The sequence below is a fragment of the Anolis sagrei genome, chromosome 4 (assembly GCF_037176765.1).
Source record: "Anolis sagrei isolate rAnoSag1 chromosome 4, rAnoSag1.mat, whole genome shotgun sequence".
Classification (NCBI taxonomy): Eukaryota; Metazoa; Chordata; class Lepidosauria; order Squamata; family Dactyloidae; genus Anolis; species Anolis sagrei.
In genome coordinates, this window is record NC_090024.1 from 126,350,655 (window position 1) to 126,365,390 (window position 14,736).

General features: G+C 37.6%; 1 protein-coding gene across 4 annotated transcripts in view; it reads right to left on the reverse strand.

Moving 5' to 3' along the window:
- Positions 1 to 14,736, reverse strand: part of ABL2 (ABL proto-oncogene 2, non-receptor tyrosine kinase) — a 60,494-nt gene that overhangs the window by 22,372 nt on the left and 23,386 nt on the right. For 2 of the 4 annotated variants that reach the window (XM_060774436.2, XM_060774435.2), the window contains exons 2-4: positions 5,756 to 5,926; positions 3,840 to 4,135; positions 830 to 1,102 (exon numbers count right to left, since the gene is read on the reverse strand). In XM_060774436.2, the coding sequence (XP_060630419.2) occupies positions 830 to 1,102; positions 3,840 to 4,135; positions 5,756 to 5,926 (740 nt within the window). Of the gene's footprint in view, positions 1 to 829; positions 1,103 to 3,839; positions 4,136 to 5,755; positions 5,927 to 10,587; positions 10,763 to 14,736 lie in introns of those variants that run through there. The other 2 variants (XM_067467645.1, XM_067467646.1) reach the window with 2 other exon arrangements.

Below are 14,736 nucleotides of genomic sequence, written 5' to 3' on the forward strand. Positions count from 1 at the left end.
GTAAATTGGAAAAGACTAAGAACACTTTTTGGATGAACTGCTTCCATCAAGAAATCCATGGCTCCAAATTTGAAACTCAAGCAAGGCTATTAAAGCCTGGGCTCTTAGAGGGCTTTCACTTACTGGACTTCTATAAATTAAAGCTCACTTGATGGCACATAATATAAAACAAAAACAAAGCATGCTGAACTATAATTTCTTCCTCAACTAAAAAGGAAAGCATATGTTTAAAGATCTTGATCACAGAGAGGGTTTTACAAACCAAAGTAATGTAATTTCAAACTGAGCATATTATTCTTATTTGCTGTTTAATTATGCAGTACTTACTATGAAAGTAACTGTTATATATTCCAGAAACTTTGCTTTTGTGGCTGCCACAAACTGTGCTGAATTGATTGAGACTCAATGAAATATTAATTAAAAAAAACTATAGCAAAATGTGCTGCAGGATGCCCCACAAAAACAAAGTTTTGGCAGTTTAATAACCCCTTTTCCATGTTTTTATGATAGAACCAATTAGGAAATGACATTTATAACTCAGGAACAAAAATCATGTTTAATTGTGTTGTTGGAATACAGAAGGCCAAATAATTTCAGGAAATTTTCATAGAATTCCTATGTTTTTTGGATCCTGATAAAGAACCTGAGTTTGTAATTATGCATCTTTTAGAAGCTGTACTGTTAAACATCCCTTGAGTTGTTATAACCCATCTAAAACTTAGAGGACATGCCTTTTAAATACAGCATATGTTGCAAGTTACTTCAATCAGGCATTTATATTTCCTCAATTCCATGTTAAGTAGACAATTTCATGAATACAAAAACATACCTTGAGTGTTTTCACAGCAACAGTGAGGTTGTATTTCTTCCATACTCCAACATAAACTTCACCATATTGTCCTCCCCCAAGCTTGTGCTTCATGGTGATGTCTGTTCGCTCCATCTCCCACTTGTCATGGATGGGAGATACGCCATAGACAGTGGGTTTATTGCACTTTGGTGCTGGGTAATGCAAGGTTGTCACCAGGCCATCCGCTACTGTTGAGTGATGGTGAACTAGCTCTGCCAGGGTGTTGAAGCGGCTTTCAGCTGTCACATACACCTATTAAACAAGAACCCGAGTAAGTTGCACAACAAGAGGCATGAAGACCAGAAAGGCAATGTATGTGGCAGGTAAGGTATTTCTCCAAAAGGTTAAGAATTGACTAAACAGAAGTTTAATTAAGCCAAGTAAGTGGTAATAGAAGCTCTGAGCTTTTATCTTGCCTTTAATGTTCATGCGGTTTTAATTATGTTTACTGTTTCAAATATAGTACTTATCTTTTAATGGGTTGTTTTAACTTTGTATTGTATGTTTTTATTCTGTTGTAACCGCCTTGGGTTTGTGCTCAGAGAAAGGCAGAACATAAATTTCTCAAACAAACAAACAAATAATAAACCTACCAGGAAACATTGTTCTATTTTTCAGGATGTTTCACGGAAACTTTTGAAAGGGTACTCAAAATAGGGTTGTTTCAACCACTTCATACTGCTGCAAATAATCTTACTTACAAGACTGAAAAATAGCAATAGCATTTTCTCCATGTACAGATGGATTACCAAAGGGGGTGGGGGGTGGGGGTGGGAAACAGATCTTAATTCTGGGCAAGTATTTTCAAATATTGCAAAATATAGAGAATGCTTGAGTATTTGTTTCAGGCATACAACACGTCTCCCTCACCAGTATAATGGCAATATGTTGGGGTAAATCCTTACGTATAACATGGTCATTCATATCTTGCTTTTCACTTCTGTCAAATTCTCCATTCTCCCTCATCAAGTGAAATGATTGAAAATACGCAAATGCACACACAAAGAACAAACTATCATGAATGAGCTGCATGGTTTGTTTTAATTTAGAAAAGTCTTCAGTTTTCTAAAATTGATAATTCTAAGTTCAAAATTGGTAGTAATGGATCTTAAATAAGCTATTTTGAAGGAACAATTCTGCATTATTCAAGTCTATAATCACATTAGTAGTTATCAAATACATATTATTTCATAAAGTGGAGTGGTATACTAATAAATAAGTATGTGTTCAGAATAGTTCATTTTGTTCTTTAACATTTGTAACCTATCTATTTTTTTCTCAGAAGCACGTCTTGCTAAGTTTATGCCAATGCAGGCCATGTATGTTCCATGCAAATCGAAACTCTACTACAAAGTCAAAATTCTAAGATATTACTACTCTACTAGTACTGTATAGTTAAGGGTGGGCAACAGAGATACTTTAAATACTCTTATTTTCCTCGTTGAATGAGCTTTAATATGGCACTCTGCAGTTTAATATAATTACACCTTATTGTTGCATTTCAGCCAGCAAGCTATGGCTTAAGCAATTCTATCAATTCAGAAAGATAATATTAAAATTAAAACTTGAAAAACCCCATGCTGTAACAACAAGTATTCCATCAACACCTACTAATGCTTGAACAGGTAGCAGAGGAAACACTAAATGCATTATTTCTTCACTGATTTCATAATATTCATCACATGAAGAAGACAATATCAAAACAACCTCTTTCTTGCCTTAGAAAACCTTCTGAAATTCATGAGATTGACACAAGTCGACAGATGATTTGAAGGCACATACATGCACACATAACAGGGACAGCTAGGGCTGCCAATGGGTACAATAAAATGCAACTACACCAGTGATGGGCAACCTACAGCACCTATAAACTATTATGGGATAGCAAGCTCTGCTGGGAAGTTGCTGCTAAAGGTCTTCTCCTCCAAGTCCATTGAACAGACTTGTAGTCTTTACAGCAGTTATTTCTTCCCCTGCCCCACTGCTTGTAATTTGAAGCATGGCTTTTGCCACAACTGCATTGGGCATCTCTTAGCAGTTCACAATCTCCCAGCTTTGGCAATCATATTGTTAGGGATCAGCAATTTTGCTATTTTTACTGTGGCTATTGCAGCAATTTTCTTCCCTTCCTGCAGAACACAAATTCAATATTTATTGCTGCTACAGGGGCCATCAATTACTTTATCTCCTTTCCATGGGAATTACAACCCAAACATCCCTATCCCTTCTGATTTCAGCCCCATTTCTATTGCCATGACCTGTATCATGTCTTGAATTGTCATTCAATCTGATGTCCTATATTATATTAACTGATCCTGTTAATTTGCTGTTTCCATGATATTTCCTATGCCGTTATACATTGTTATCCACCTTACTAGACCACCTTATCCTTTAACCAGTTCACGTAGTGGTTTTCCTCCCACCCTCCAAAATTAGTCTGTTTTTATTGTTGTTGCTAGCTATTATTGTTATGTTGTTTTATGCTGTTTTATGCTGTCTTAATTGTTTATTGCTTTGCTTTTAATTATATTCTGCCTTGGGCTCGGGCCCCATGTAAGCTGCCCCGAGTCCCTTCGGAGAGATGGCGGCAGGGTAGAAAAATAAAGTTCTTCTTCTTCTTTCACCAAAACCAAGCAAGCAAACAAATAGCTAATAGATTTACTGACTATTCAGCATCAATAATTATTCTGCTAACTAAGAATCTTGGTTGGAATAGAAACTTTAGTCATAAGGATAGTGTTGGTTTGCATTTTCAGGATTCCTTTTCTCTCTACCTATTGGTTAAGAATTTAACAGATCAAACACTTTCCTCCATCTATGATAGAAACAGCAGAAAATGGTACATAGTTTAATGAGAGACATTGCTAAACAGTTATTGCGGCAAGCGCATGCACTCAAACATACACAAACATTGCTCTGGTATACAAGTGTTAAAAGTGAAAATATATTGTTTTAACTTTTACAAAACAGATTTTCCAAACACATTTACCTTGCCATCTGCTGTGGTATTGATCCTGTAGTGGTAAACACGTCCCTCGTACCTGAGCGAGATGGACAGCTGTCCTGGACTGCTTTCACTTTCCCGAACTAGGAAGCTGCCATTTATGAGGCTGCTCAGCAGATACTCTGCTGCACTGCGTGATACTGGTCCATGATACCAGGAATGCTTCTCCAGGCTGTTCACTGGGGTGATATAGTTACTTGGCACCCATCCCTGCCCATTCTTAGAGCGTACTTCACTCCATTCACCATTCTGGTTGTAACCAAGTACACGTAGCTTCTCACCTAAAGTAAAGATGGCAAAACTTCAAATAGGTAAAATGATATTTATTATGGTGCTGGTGATCTGAAATTTATTGGGACTTTGTTGGAAATTGTATACATCATCCAAACAACAGTAGACTAACAACCCATATTACCAAAACTGAGTAGGATTTCACCCACCATCTCCCATTTGTTTTGACCCAATAATAAAGGTCAAGGTGGATGCCAGTCAGATTTTCTACAACAAAGAATCTATCACACCCTTTCTACACTGCCAAATAATCCAGATTATCAATGTAGACAATCAACATTATCTGCTTTGAACTGGATTATATGAGTCTATACTACCATATAATTCAGTTAAAAGCAGATAATCTGGATTTTATATGGCAGTGTAAAAAGAGTCCCAGACAATAAAGAATCGGCTTTTGGATTTCCCTGTGAAAAACTAAGGGAATTATTAAAGAATAATCCTGGGGGGTCTCTCCAGTGTCATTCCAGATCCTCCCAAAATATCTCAGTCCAGCAATATCACAATCTGCAGCAGGATTTAACAGAATCAAAATAATAGTATTTCTTTTATCTAGGTAAAACCACCAGAGTGCAAAGCACCTTCTTAGTTTAATGCTCAACCTGACAGGAGATCAGAAAAATATTACTGGGGAGGCAGGCACTAAAGGCACTTTCTGAGGTAGGAGTAACAGCAGTTTTATGGACTGAGGCCAAAACAAGACACCTGCAAATATCCATCATTCTTTCCTTCTGAACATGGTTTCAACCATGTAAAATACTCAGTTCTTGAGTTTCACTAACTATGATGGGCAAGGGAAAAAAACTGCTTGTACTGACTCATGTACACTAACATGCCCAACATATGACACACGGAAACAGAGTAATTCTGACTCTGAAAGTAGTCTGTATGGGAAACTGAAACTCTTAAGTGAGGCACTATGCCCACGCCAGAGGAAGATGAAGAACATACATGAAATTATGTTTTGGGGGGAAAAATACTGTTAAAACAGATGAAACAAGTTGTCAATATAAAAAAAAGGAAATGGAATTAAGACTGCAATCTTGAGATGGTACCAAAAAAATCAGTGGAATTTATTTTTGGATCAGATATGTACAGAACTACACCATCAATCTCTAAAAATTGAGTTCAGAAAAGAACTTGCGCTAGCCAAGTTTTTCAAATTATTCAAAGTGCAATCCAAAGGAAGTACGCATAAAGTGGACTGAGTAAAAAACCTTAACTTTACATATACAGGAAATCACTGGATTACAAACAAGACAGGATTTGTAGGTTTATTCTGAAGTTGAATTTTATGTAAGTTAGGAAAAAAAATCAGTTTTCGCTAGGGTAGGAAAGAGTTAACAACCCTTTAATTGTGCAAAAGTATGATCACCAATTTAAGAAAGACAGGACACACACTGGCAAAGCATAGTGCTATCTACTGCTCTGGATAATCCTTTATGTTTCAAACCCTTCTTCTTCCCTTTCGCAAGCTAACAACACCAAATGCTGTATTACTACTGTCTTTACAAACCTTCACAAGGATGAAAACAAGGTGCTTATTTTCTCTATCCTGTACCACCCCCATCACCCACCCATCCTCAGAAGACAAAGTTTGGGTTGCTTACCTTTGGTGATGCTGAGTGTGTTGTCACCACTTGCTACGAAATCATAAAGTGCAACAAAAAGATTGGGATCGCTCTCAGTGGCACCAAGAAGGTTTTCCTTGGAGCTCCATCTGATGGCTTCATTCAGTGCCTGGGGTTCAGTATCACAACCATAGGGGCGGTGCAGTGCCTCTGGAGGAAAAAACAAGAAGCAACTATTTAGTATCCGTATCCTTGAAATTTTTTTGACATTTTGAATTTTGTCTTAAGTAAAAAGATGTAAATTCAATTCGTAAGCACAACAGCAGAGTGTACTTACTTACTTAACTAACTAAATAAATAAATAACTTGGTTTATATCCTGCCATCATCTCCCCGAAGGGACTCGGGGCAGCTTACAAAGCACTCCAGGGTGCACATATAACATACAACCAGTAAAAACAGTACAAAAGTAGATAAAACAACAGTAGATAAAACTAACTTCCGTCAATTCACAGGTGCCAAGTGTCAGCGTCATATGGGCCCATTCAGCCTACTCAAGGTCAAAGGTCTGTCCGAACATCCATGTTTTCAGGTTGGAATGGAAGTATTGAAGGGTGGGGGCTAATCTAATCTCTTTTGGGAGGGTATTCCAGAGCCGGGGGGCCACCACAGAGAAGGCCCTCTGTCTTGTACCCACCAACTGCACTTGAGACAGTGGTGGGACTGAGAGAAGGGCCTCCTCTGTCAATCTCAAAGCCCGCACCGGTTTGTAGACAGAGATGTGATCTCGAAGATAGGCTGAACCTGAAGCGTATAGACAGCAGGATGAACAAGATGTTAAAAACTTGGTTTAAAAGACAGCAATAGTATTCCTTCAATCATTAACATGTCACCCAACACATTGGGAAGGTAACATGCACAAGAGCTGTGCAAAAACAACAGTGTCCAATGGGTGAGATTTATTCCCCATTCTGCTGCTCTTAATAACACTTAACCTGAGGATTCGCTCTCTAGAGATTCTTCTTGCTTTGCCAACTGTTAGAGGTTTCCTTATCTACAATCCAAGAATATCCCAAAAGGCTAATTGAGAAGAATATTTATCTAGGAAGATTATCATATGAAGGTTGAATTCCATCAGCTCTTGATGTTACATGTCAACAATTATGCTTTTAGGCAGAATAATGTACATGTGCCTATAGAAGTATCATATATGGCAAATATATAGGGATTTAAGAAAGTATACATTGGAGTGGACAGGAGAAGAGATATAAGAAAAAGCTATTGTATATATTCATGTATAAGGTGACATCATGTGTAAATTGAGGGCAGGTTTTGCAGTTAAAAGTATGGATTTTGATACACCCATAGGAAAGTTGAAGGTCATTCTGTGGAGAGGGGAAAGTACCAATGCCAACAGTGTGTGTGTGTGTGTGTGTGGGGAGGGGGCAGTCATAGGTAGCTGCACATTGTTGGCTACGAATCGAATATTATGTACAGATCAAAACAACATGTATCAAAGCAATTAAATGTAGAGCTTGGAAAATTGAATTTTATAACAAAAGCATACATGTCCTCAGCACTTAAAAAAGCTTCTGTAACATTTATTCAAATGGATTTTGTACTTTCTGGAAACAAGCTCTTCAAATGATAATTAGCAATATTTGTTACTAGTTAGCTTTTACAAGTAGCTAAATAGAGAGAAAAGCATGTTTAGAGTTTTATGCTCCCATTACACCAGACTGCTCACATTTCTTTCTGAAATGTTAGAAAAAGTAGGCTTCAATAGTGTCTTTACTTTAAAACACACAAGCAAATGATGTAGCCTTTGCCTGCTACAGGTGTCTAGGCTGCCACTTCTGCTGCTGAAATGTCTTATCACCCACACCACTGTCAGAGTTATACTAGGAAAGATTACACATTCACAATACTTTCTTCCTGTTCTTAGTAACCCGACCAAATAGATACAGAGAGCAATGAGATTGTGCTCTGGCCAATGGTAGACCAAGATGGCTTTTTCTGCACAGAAAATACCCTGCACACTTCCCATCCAACTGATTGGGCATGGGGCTGTGGTATATGAATAAACTGCTCTTAGACAGAGACATGTATACAGGTATGAAATGTCATAAGTTGTATCCCAGTTGTCTACTTTTTAAAGTAAAAAATGAGTATTCAAGCACTAAAAAATTTAGGTTTTTTTTGGGGGGGGGTGTTCTGTTTTAACACTGGCAAGTTACTTTTGGCAATAACAAAATCATATGTAACATCTATCATATGACATACGAGGCACATACTACGTCTTAAAGTCTGTCATACAAGAGTACCATTCTCAGGACATGAGGGCACTTTCAAACACAGTACCTCATAAAAACCTGCTCATGTTACATTGTCATAATTCCAATTAAGGCAAGCAAAACCTTTTCCGTGTTTTTATGATAGAACAAATTGGAAAATGTCATTTATAATGTGATACATAGTGTAATCAAAAGCAATGGGAGTTGTCACTCAATAACATGTGAGGACTTAAAAAGCAATGACCACCATGGAAAAAGATACATAGCTGGCTCTCTGTATCTATGGATTTTCTGTTCATAAATTCAGTGGTTCTTTGAAGGCAACCTTAAAATTGATTTGGCTCTCGAGAGAAATTAGTTTGACACCCCAGATCTAAGTGAGGTGCCTCTTGTAGAAATCTCCATGAGGAGCAGAACAGTTTAAATAAGTTGTACAACCTGTTTTTAAAAATGTTTTTCAAAACTAGAAGTGGGTTTATGGCCATCTATGTTTCCAATGGAAGAGACATTTTGATAGCATATGTTTGCTTGTTTGTTTTGTTATTTATTTAACTGCTATCCTACGTTTCTCAGTCTTGTGCAAGCAGAAAATTGCTGCAATTTCCTATTACAATAAGCATTGGTCAGGGCATGCAGACTCTACTGTATTCCTGACAGACACAGTGAAGGCAGACATAATTAAGCAGGGAACTAAATTTCTGCCATTATTTCTTCCTATTGTTGTTGTTGGAAGTCTTTTAGATCCATAAAATCAAACTGTGTAATTGAATCTGGAGCTGTTGTATCTAACTTTCTGTAAATTTCTATACATTAGCAGGAATGGCTGTAGTAAAGAGACGTTTTGCATTTGATACAGATCTGTTACAAGAGGCAGAACTTTAACCCTATCAATATTTCTATGGCTGATGACTCTGCATTGGCACTTCCTCATTCCTGTTAAGATCATTCAAGCCTTTTCATGATGCTGGACATATTTTCTGAAAGCTAATTTTTACTGCTCAAAGTAAACAATTACTGTTTTGACTGACTACATCTTCGAAATCTCCCACAGGCACCACAGCAGGAAGTTACAAGAGAGAGTTGATACCGATAAACAATTCAGAATCTGAACTCATGTTTAAAGATGACAATTCTCTTTTAAGAAATTTCTCCATAACATATGAGAAAATACCATCCCACGCAAAATTTAATGTGTTCCTCCCTCCACTCATGCACTCCTGTAACTTGAAACACAAAGGTATCCAAAAGAACCTTATAGTCCCTTAACAACGAACACATTGGTAACAATATGCATTTCTGTGGACTACAACGTTGTTGTTGTTCATTCGTTCAGTCGTTTCCATCTCTTCGTGACCTCATGGACCAGCCTACGCCAGAGCTCCCTGTCAGCCATCAGCACCCCCAGCTCCTTCAAGGTCAATCCAGTCACTTCAAGAATTCAAGGATACCATCCATCCATCTTGCCCTTGGTCAGCCCCTCTTCCTTTTTCCTTCCATTTTCCCCAGCATCATTGTCTTCTCTAAGCTTTCCTTTCTTCTCATGATGTGGCCAAAGTACTTCATCTTTGTCTCTAGTATCCTTCCCTCCAATGAGCAGTCGGGCTTTATTTCCTGAAGTATAGACTGGTTGGATCTTCTCGCAGTCCAAGGCACTCTCAGAACTTTCCTCCAGCACTACAGTTCAAAAGCATCTATCTTCCTTCGCTCAACCTTCCCTATGGTCCAGCTCTCACATCTGTAGGTGACTACGGGGAATACAATTGCTTTAACTATGCGGATCTTCGTTGCCAGTGTGATGTCTCTACTCTTCACTATTTTATCGTTATTGATAACTTAATAACACTACAACATTATCTATACCTTAATAATGCACACAACTAGGCAGAATTTGTAGACAATGAAATCTGAAGGAAAAATGAAAAAATCATGATAGCACGTTTCCCTTGTGCCTTTTATTTCCTTCTGCTATTAACCTCTACAATTCCACTCCCAGTCATCTATTCTATCATATATACCTTTGATTCAGACTAAACTGCTGTGCATTTGAAGAACTCTACAAGTGCATAGAACATACCATCATAAATTTGCTAGTTCAGATGTTACAGGATGCTATCATTTAAATATAAACTATAGCTGCTTGTTATTTTCATAAATGTACACAGATCCTTCCTATCTTTGGGTAGTTCCCTTGCATTATGGTATGGTAGTAACAAAACCCAAATGCAAAACATAAATCAGTCAGCAGTATGAAGGAATCATTGACCCACTACAGCACATCAGTCCCACAATCAAGCAGCAATCTAATTATTAGCTGTGTTACCAAGGCACAGATTATTGTAAAGAGTGAAAAGATTGATCCTTATTGGATTCTATTCCTGAAATGCTTCCTCAAACTCTCTGCAAAACTGTTCATGGAATTACTTTTCATCTCAACAACAAAAAAATCACAGAGAAGCAGATTGTAAGCATCCCCAAACATCACCATGCAGCCATCAAACAAAATACAGTTTATCTTTTTAAGAATCTGAAATAATAAATCCTCAGTACGGACAGAAAAGGATACAGTTTTCAAATATACCTCTCAAATCAGATCGAGTTGGTTCATGGGCCTTCTCACAAAAGAAAGGCAGCTGCTTATCCTTCTCTTTGCCAAAGCTACTTGACTGAAGAACCGTCCCAAGAATCATGCTGCTTCTAAGAGAAAGCCAACTCAACTGCTTAGGACAAATTAGAATGCTGCTCCCTGGGCTTTGGCATGTCATGCACATGTGATTTCTACCAAGGAGAAGGAGAGCCAACAGGAAAGGCAAGGCTGTTGGTGTGGGAGGGGAAGAAAGTCAGCAAGGCATTCTTTACAGCAGCTGGAAGATTTGGGAAGGGGGACACTCTTTTTGATAGCTAAGAGGCGGATAGCAAATTGCAAGTCACAATATTTCTTGAACTGGCAGGAAGTAGCAATGAAACCTTATTCATCCATTGCCGAAGATTAAAACCGCTTGAAGAAAAGGAAGATTTTTCCCAGCTTAGTTGAGCAACACATATTAAAATGCTTATTTCCCATTAAACGCATAACTAGTTGATAGCATGATAGTACACACTTTAGTGACTACCTTTCCTATTTCATGATGTATAGATTTCTCCACAAATGAAGTTCTTAGTTAAATTAGTTAGCCACTTTGAGTCCCTTTCAGGGGAGATAAAGCTGGGTATTGATAAATATAATTATAATAAAATGTCTTGCAATTTATTCTTCCACTGGCCAAATAAATAACCAAGTGTTTTTGTTTGTTTTTTTTTTTTGCACACAACGGATGGCTGCCTTATTATCTGCTTGGTTTTTACAAAAAGGGTTTTCAAAATAATTTTTGATTAATATGGAATGTGGGGAATGGGGATAAAATAATGGTATAAGGTAGGATATTTTAAACATCCTATTGACTTGTGTTTATACAATTGCCAGACTCTCACAAATATAAAGACTATTGGCAGCCTTTTATTGATGTCTTAAAACAGGGGTCCTCAAACTAAGGCCCGGGGGCCAGATACGACCCTCCAAGGTCATTTACCCGGCCCTCGCTCAGGGTCAACCTAAGTCTGAAATGACTCGAAGACACACAACAACAACAACAACAACAACAACAAAAACAACAACAATCCTATCTCATCAACCAAAAGCAGACCCACACTTCCCATTAAATTACGAATACATTTATATTTGTTAAAATTGTTCTTCATTTTAATTATTGTTTTAAGTGTTTTTGCACTAAAAATAAGATATGTGCACTACGCATAGGAATTCATTCATTTTTTTTCCAAATTATAATCCAGCCCTCTAACAGTTTGAGGTACTGTGACCTGGCCCTCTATTTAAAAAGTTTGAGGACCCCTGTCTTAAAAGAAGAAAATAAAACAATTTGATTTTTTATATTAGTAAAAGTAAATAAGCACCACAGATATGTAGTTAAAACAAAATGGGGGGGGGGTAGTGACAAGAATAACAGGATCCCCAATGATATTCAAGGGATTTTGAAAATGTAATCTACTATAAATAAGAAGATATATGATAAGAATGATAGATTTCTTTATTATGAAGAAAACAGCAGTGAGAGGGTAGGAAGTATTAAGTAGGTATTTTTTTCAATCTACACTCACTTTTCTATTTTCGTTATGACAAGGAAAAAAATTAACACCACAGAAACATTTTTGTATTAGATAATTACGGAAGAAGACAGAAAGTATTATTTTTTAATGTCAGTAGGACTGGGTCAACAGGGGTGTTATTTGATTCAAAAGGTCTTTTGGTGTATGGAAGTTGTGTGTACACGAGTATAGAGGGTAATTTTAAATAAGAAGAAACAACAAAATAAAATAAAACTTTTTTTCCCAAGATAGTGGTTGGATTGAGCCTAAGGAATCATGTTGCTTCAGTTAAAGGAAAGAGTGCTGGTGAAAGCAGGGGAAAAAGAGAATATAGAAGAAGTAGAGCATTCCTTGAGCACATACAAAAACCTCTTTGGTTTCCCAAGGAAATCACACATGCATGAGACTGACAGTTCTAAGGAAAGCCCAACGGTAAAGGTAACAAGAAAGAAAGGCATTCCTTCCAAAGCAAACAGGTAATAAAAATGATTTAAACTTTTACTGTAACCCTTCCAGCTAAGTGCACAAGTTGGAACAGAATGTTTTTGGCAGTTAACAATGTCACTTGCTAGGGAAGAAACACACATTTTAAATGGAGAAGTCAGGATGAGGCTAAAGGCTATTTTTCTTAGCTAGTGGTTTGGGAAACTGTCTGGTATAGTTGTTTCTCAAATGAACTAGTGTGCTGTAGACTTGAAATAAATGCAGCCGGTTTATATAGAAAAAAAGCATCTTCACAATAATCAGGTTCTTGTGTGCTTCAGCGAAAAAAAAACAAGTTCCCCTTCCAAGACAACACATTATTTGGGATACCTGTAGTTCATATCAAAAAGTAAATTATATCTTTTATAAAGATACATAGTTTTTGCAAAGAATACCAAAGTGCTGCTTTCCTCCAGAACAAGGGAAACAGGAGTGAGCTTGAACCCATTGCCTATTACCCAGGAAACAGTCAAGTGACCTTCTTCCAGCTCAAATGAAAGAAATAATATGCACTGATACTGAGCTACAATAAGGGACCCCTTATTTTAAGAGCCTTCCTCCCACACAGAGATGAACTTGGCTGGTATTACATCATTCTAGCCTGCTGCCACAGTGATGGTATGAGCAGAATGCCATAAAGGATTGGTCAGGACAGCATCAGCTGTTTGTCCTGGGAGGCCATACTAACATTTGTCTACTTTGCAAGTGTCTCTGTGAGTAACCAGGCTTAACATCCAGTTGTCTATAGAGTTGAGTAAGAAAGGAAAAACTATGCTAGATAATGTTGCATTTTAAAAAAAAGATAATTTTGTTGGTTTCTATGTGAAGGACAGTTACCTCTTACAATCAGTGGCATCATACTCTTGTTGGATTCCCAGAGAATTAAAATGTCTGTGAAAGCCACATAATATCACTATAGACCTGTTTCTAGTAGAAAGCAATTCAAGTTATTTCTAGGTTGTTGTAGTTGTAGGTTTTTTCGGGCTACATGGCCATGTTCTAGAGGCATTTTCCCCTGACGTTTCGCCTGCATCTTTGGCAAGCTTCCTCAAAGGGTGTGAGGTCTATTTGAACTAGAAAACTGGGTTTATATATCTGTGAAATGACTAGGGTGGGGCAAAGAACTCTTGTCCAAAATCCAAAATTGCCCACATGGGTCGCTGACACCTTTTCTTTCTGATGGTTAAAGGTATATAAAAACAAAATTGAATACTTTGTTCTGACTTGAGTCTCATCTCCAAGATCTCTCATTATGTACATCTATATATATAAAAATGCTCTGTGCGTAATGAGTACCTTAAAAACAAAAGAACCAATGAACAAAATCACACCAAATTTGGCAACAAAACGTCTCACAACACAAGGAGTGACCATCACTCAAAAAATTATGATCTTGTCATTTGGGAGTTGTAGTTGCTGAGATTTATAGTTCACCTACAATCAAAGAGCATTCTGAACTCCATCAACGATGGAATTGAACCAATCTTGGCACACAAAACTCCCTTGACCAACAGAAAATACTGGAAGGGTTTGGTGGGCATTGATCTTGAGTTTGGGAGTTGTAGTTCACCCACATCCAGAGAGCACTGTGGACTCAAACAATGATGAATCTGGACCAAACTTGGCACAAGCACTCAATACGCCCAAATATTAATATAGAAGGAGTTTGGGGAAAATAGACCTTGGGATTCACAGTTCACCTACAATCAAAGAGCATTCTGAACCCCACGAACGACAGAACTGGGGCAAACTTCCCACACAGAACCTCCATGACCAACAGAAAATACTTAAGGCCATCCAATCCAACTCCCTTCATCAGGACGAATTGACACCAAATTTGGACACAATACACCTATCAGACTAATGAGAGACCATCACTCATAAAAACACTGAAAAACATAGCAGAAGGGACTTAAAAAGCAAAAAAAAACCCCAAAAAATTACAACGCATGTGCAAAACCACATATATATACACAAACCACATATATACACACATATATGCATATACACACACACAAAACATACACAGAAAGGGGGAAGGAAGGAGAGAAGGAGGGAAAGAAGGAGGGAAGGAGAGAAGGAAGGAAGGAAGGAAGGAAAGAAA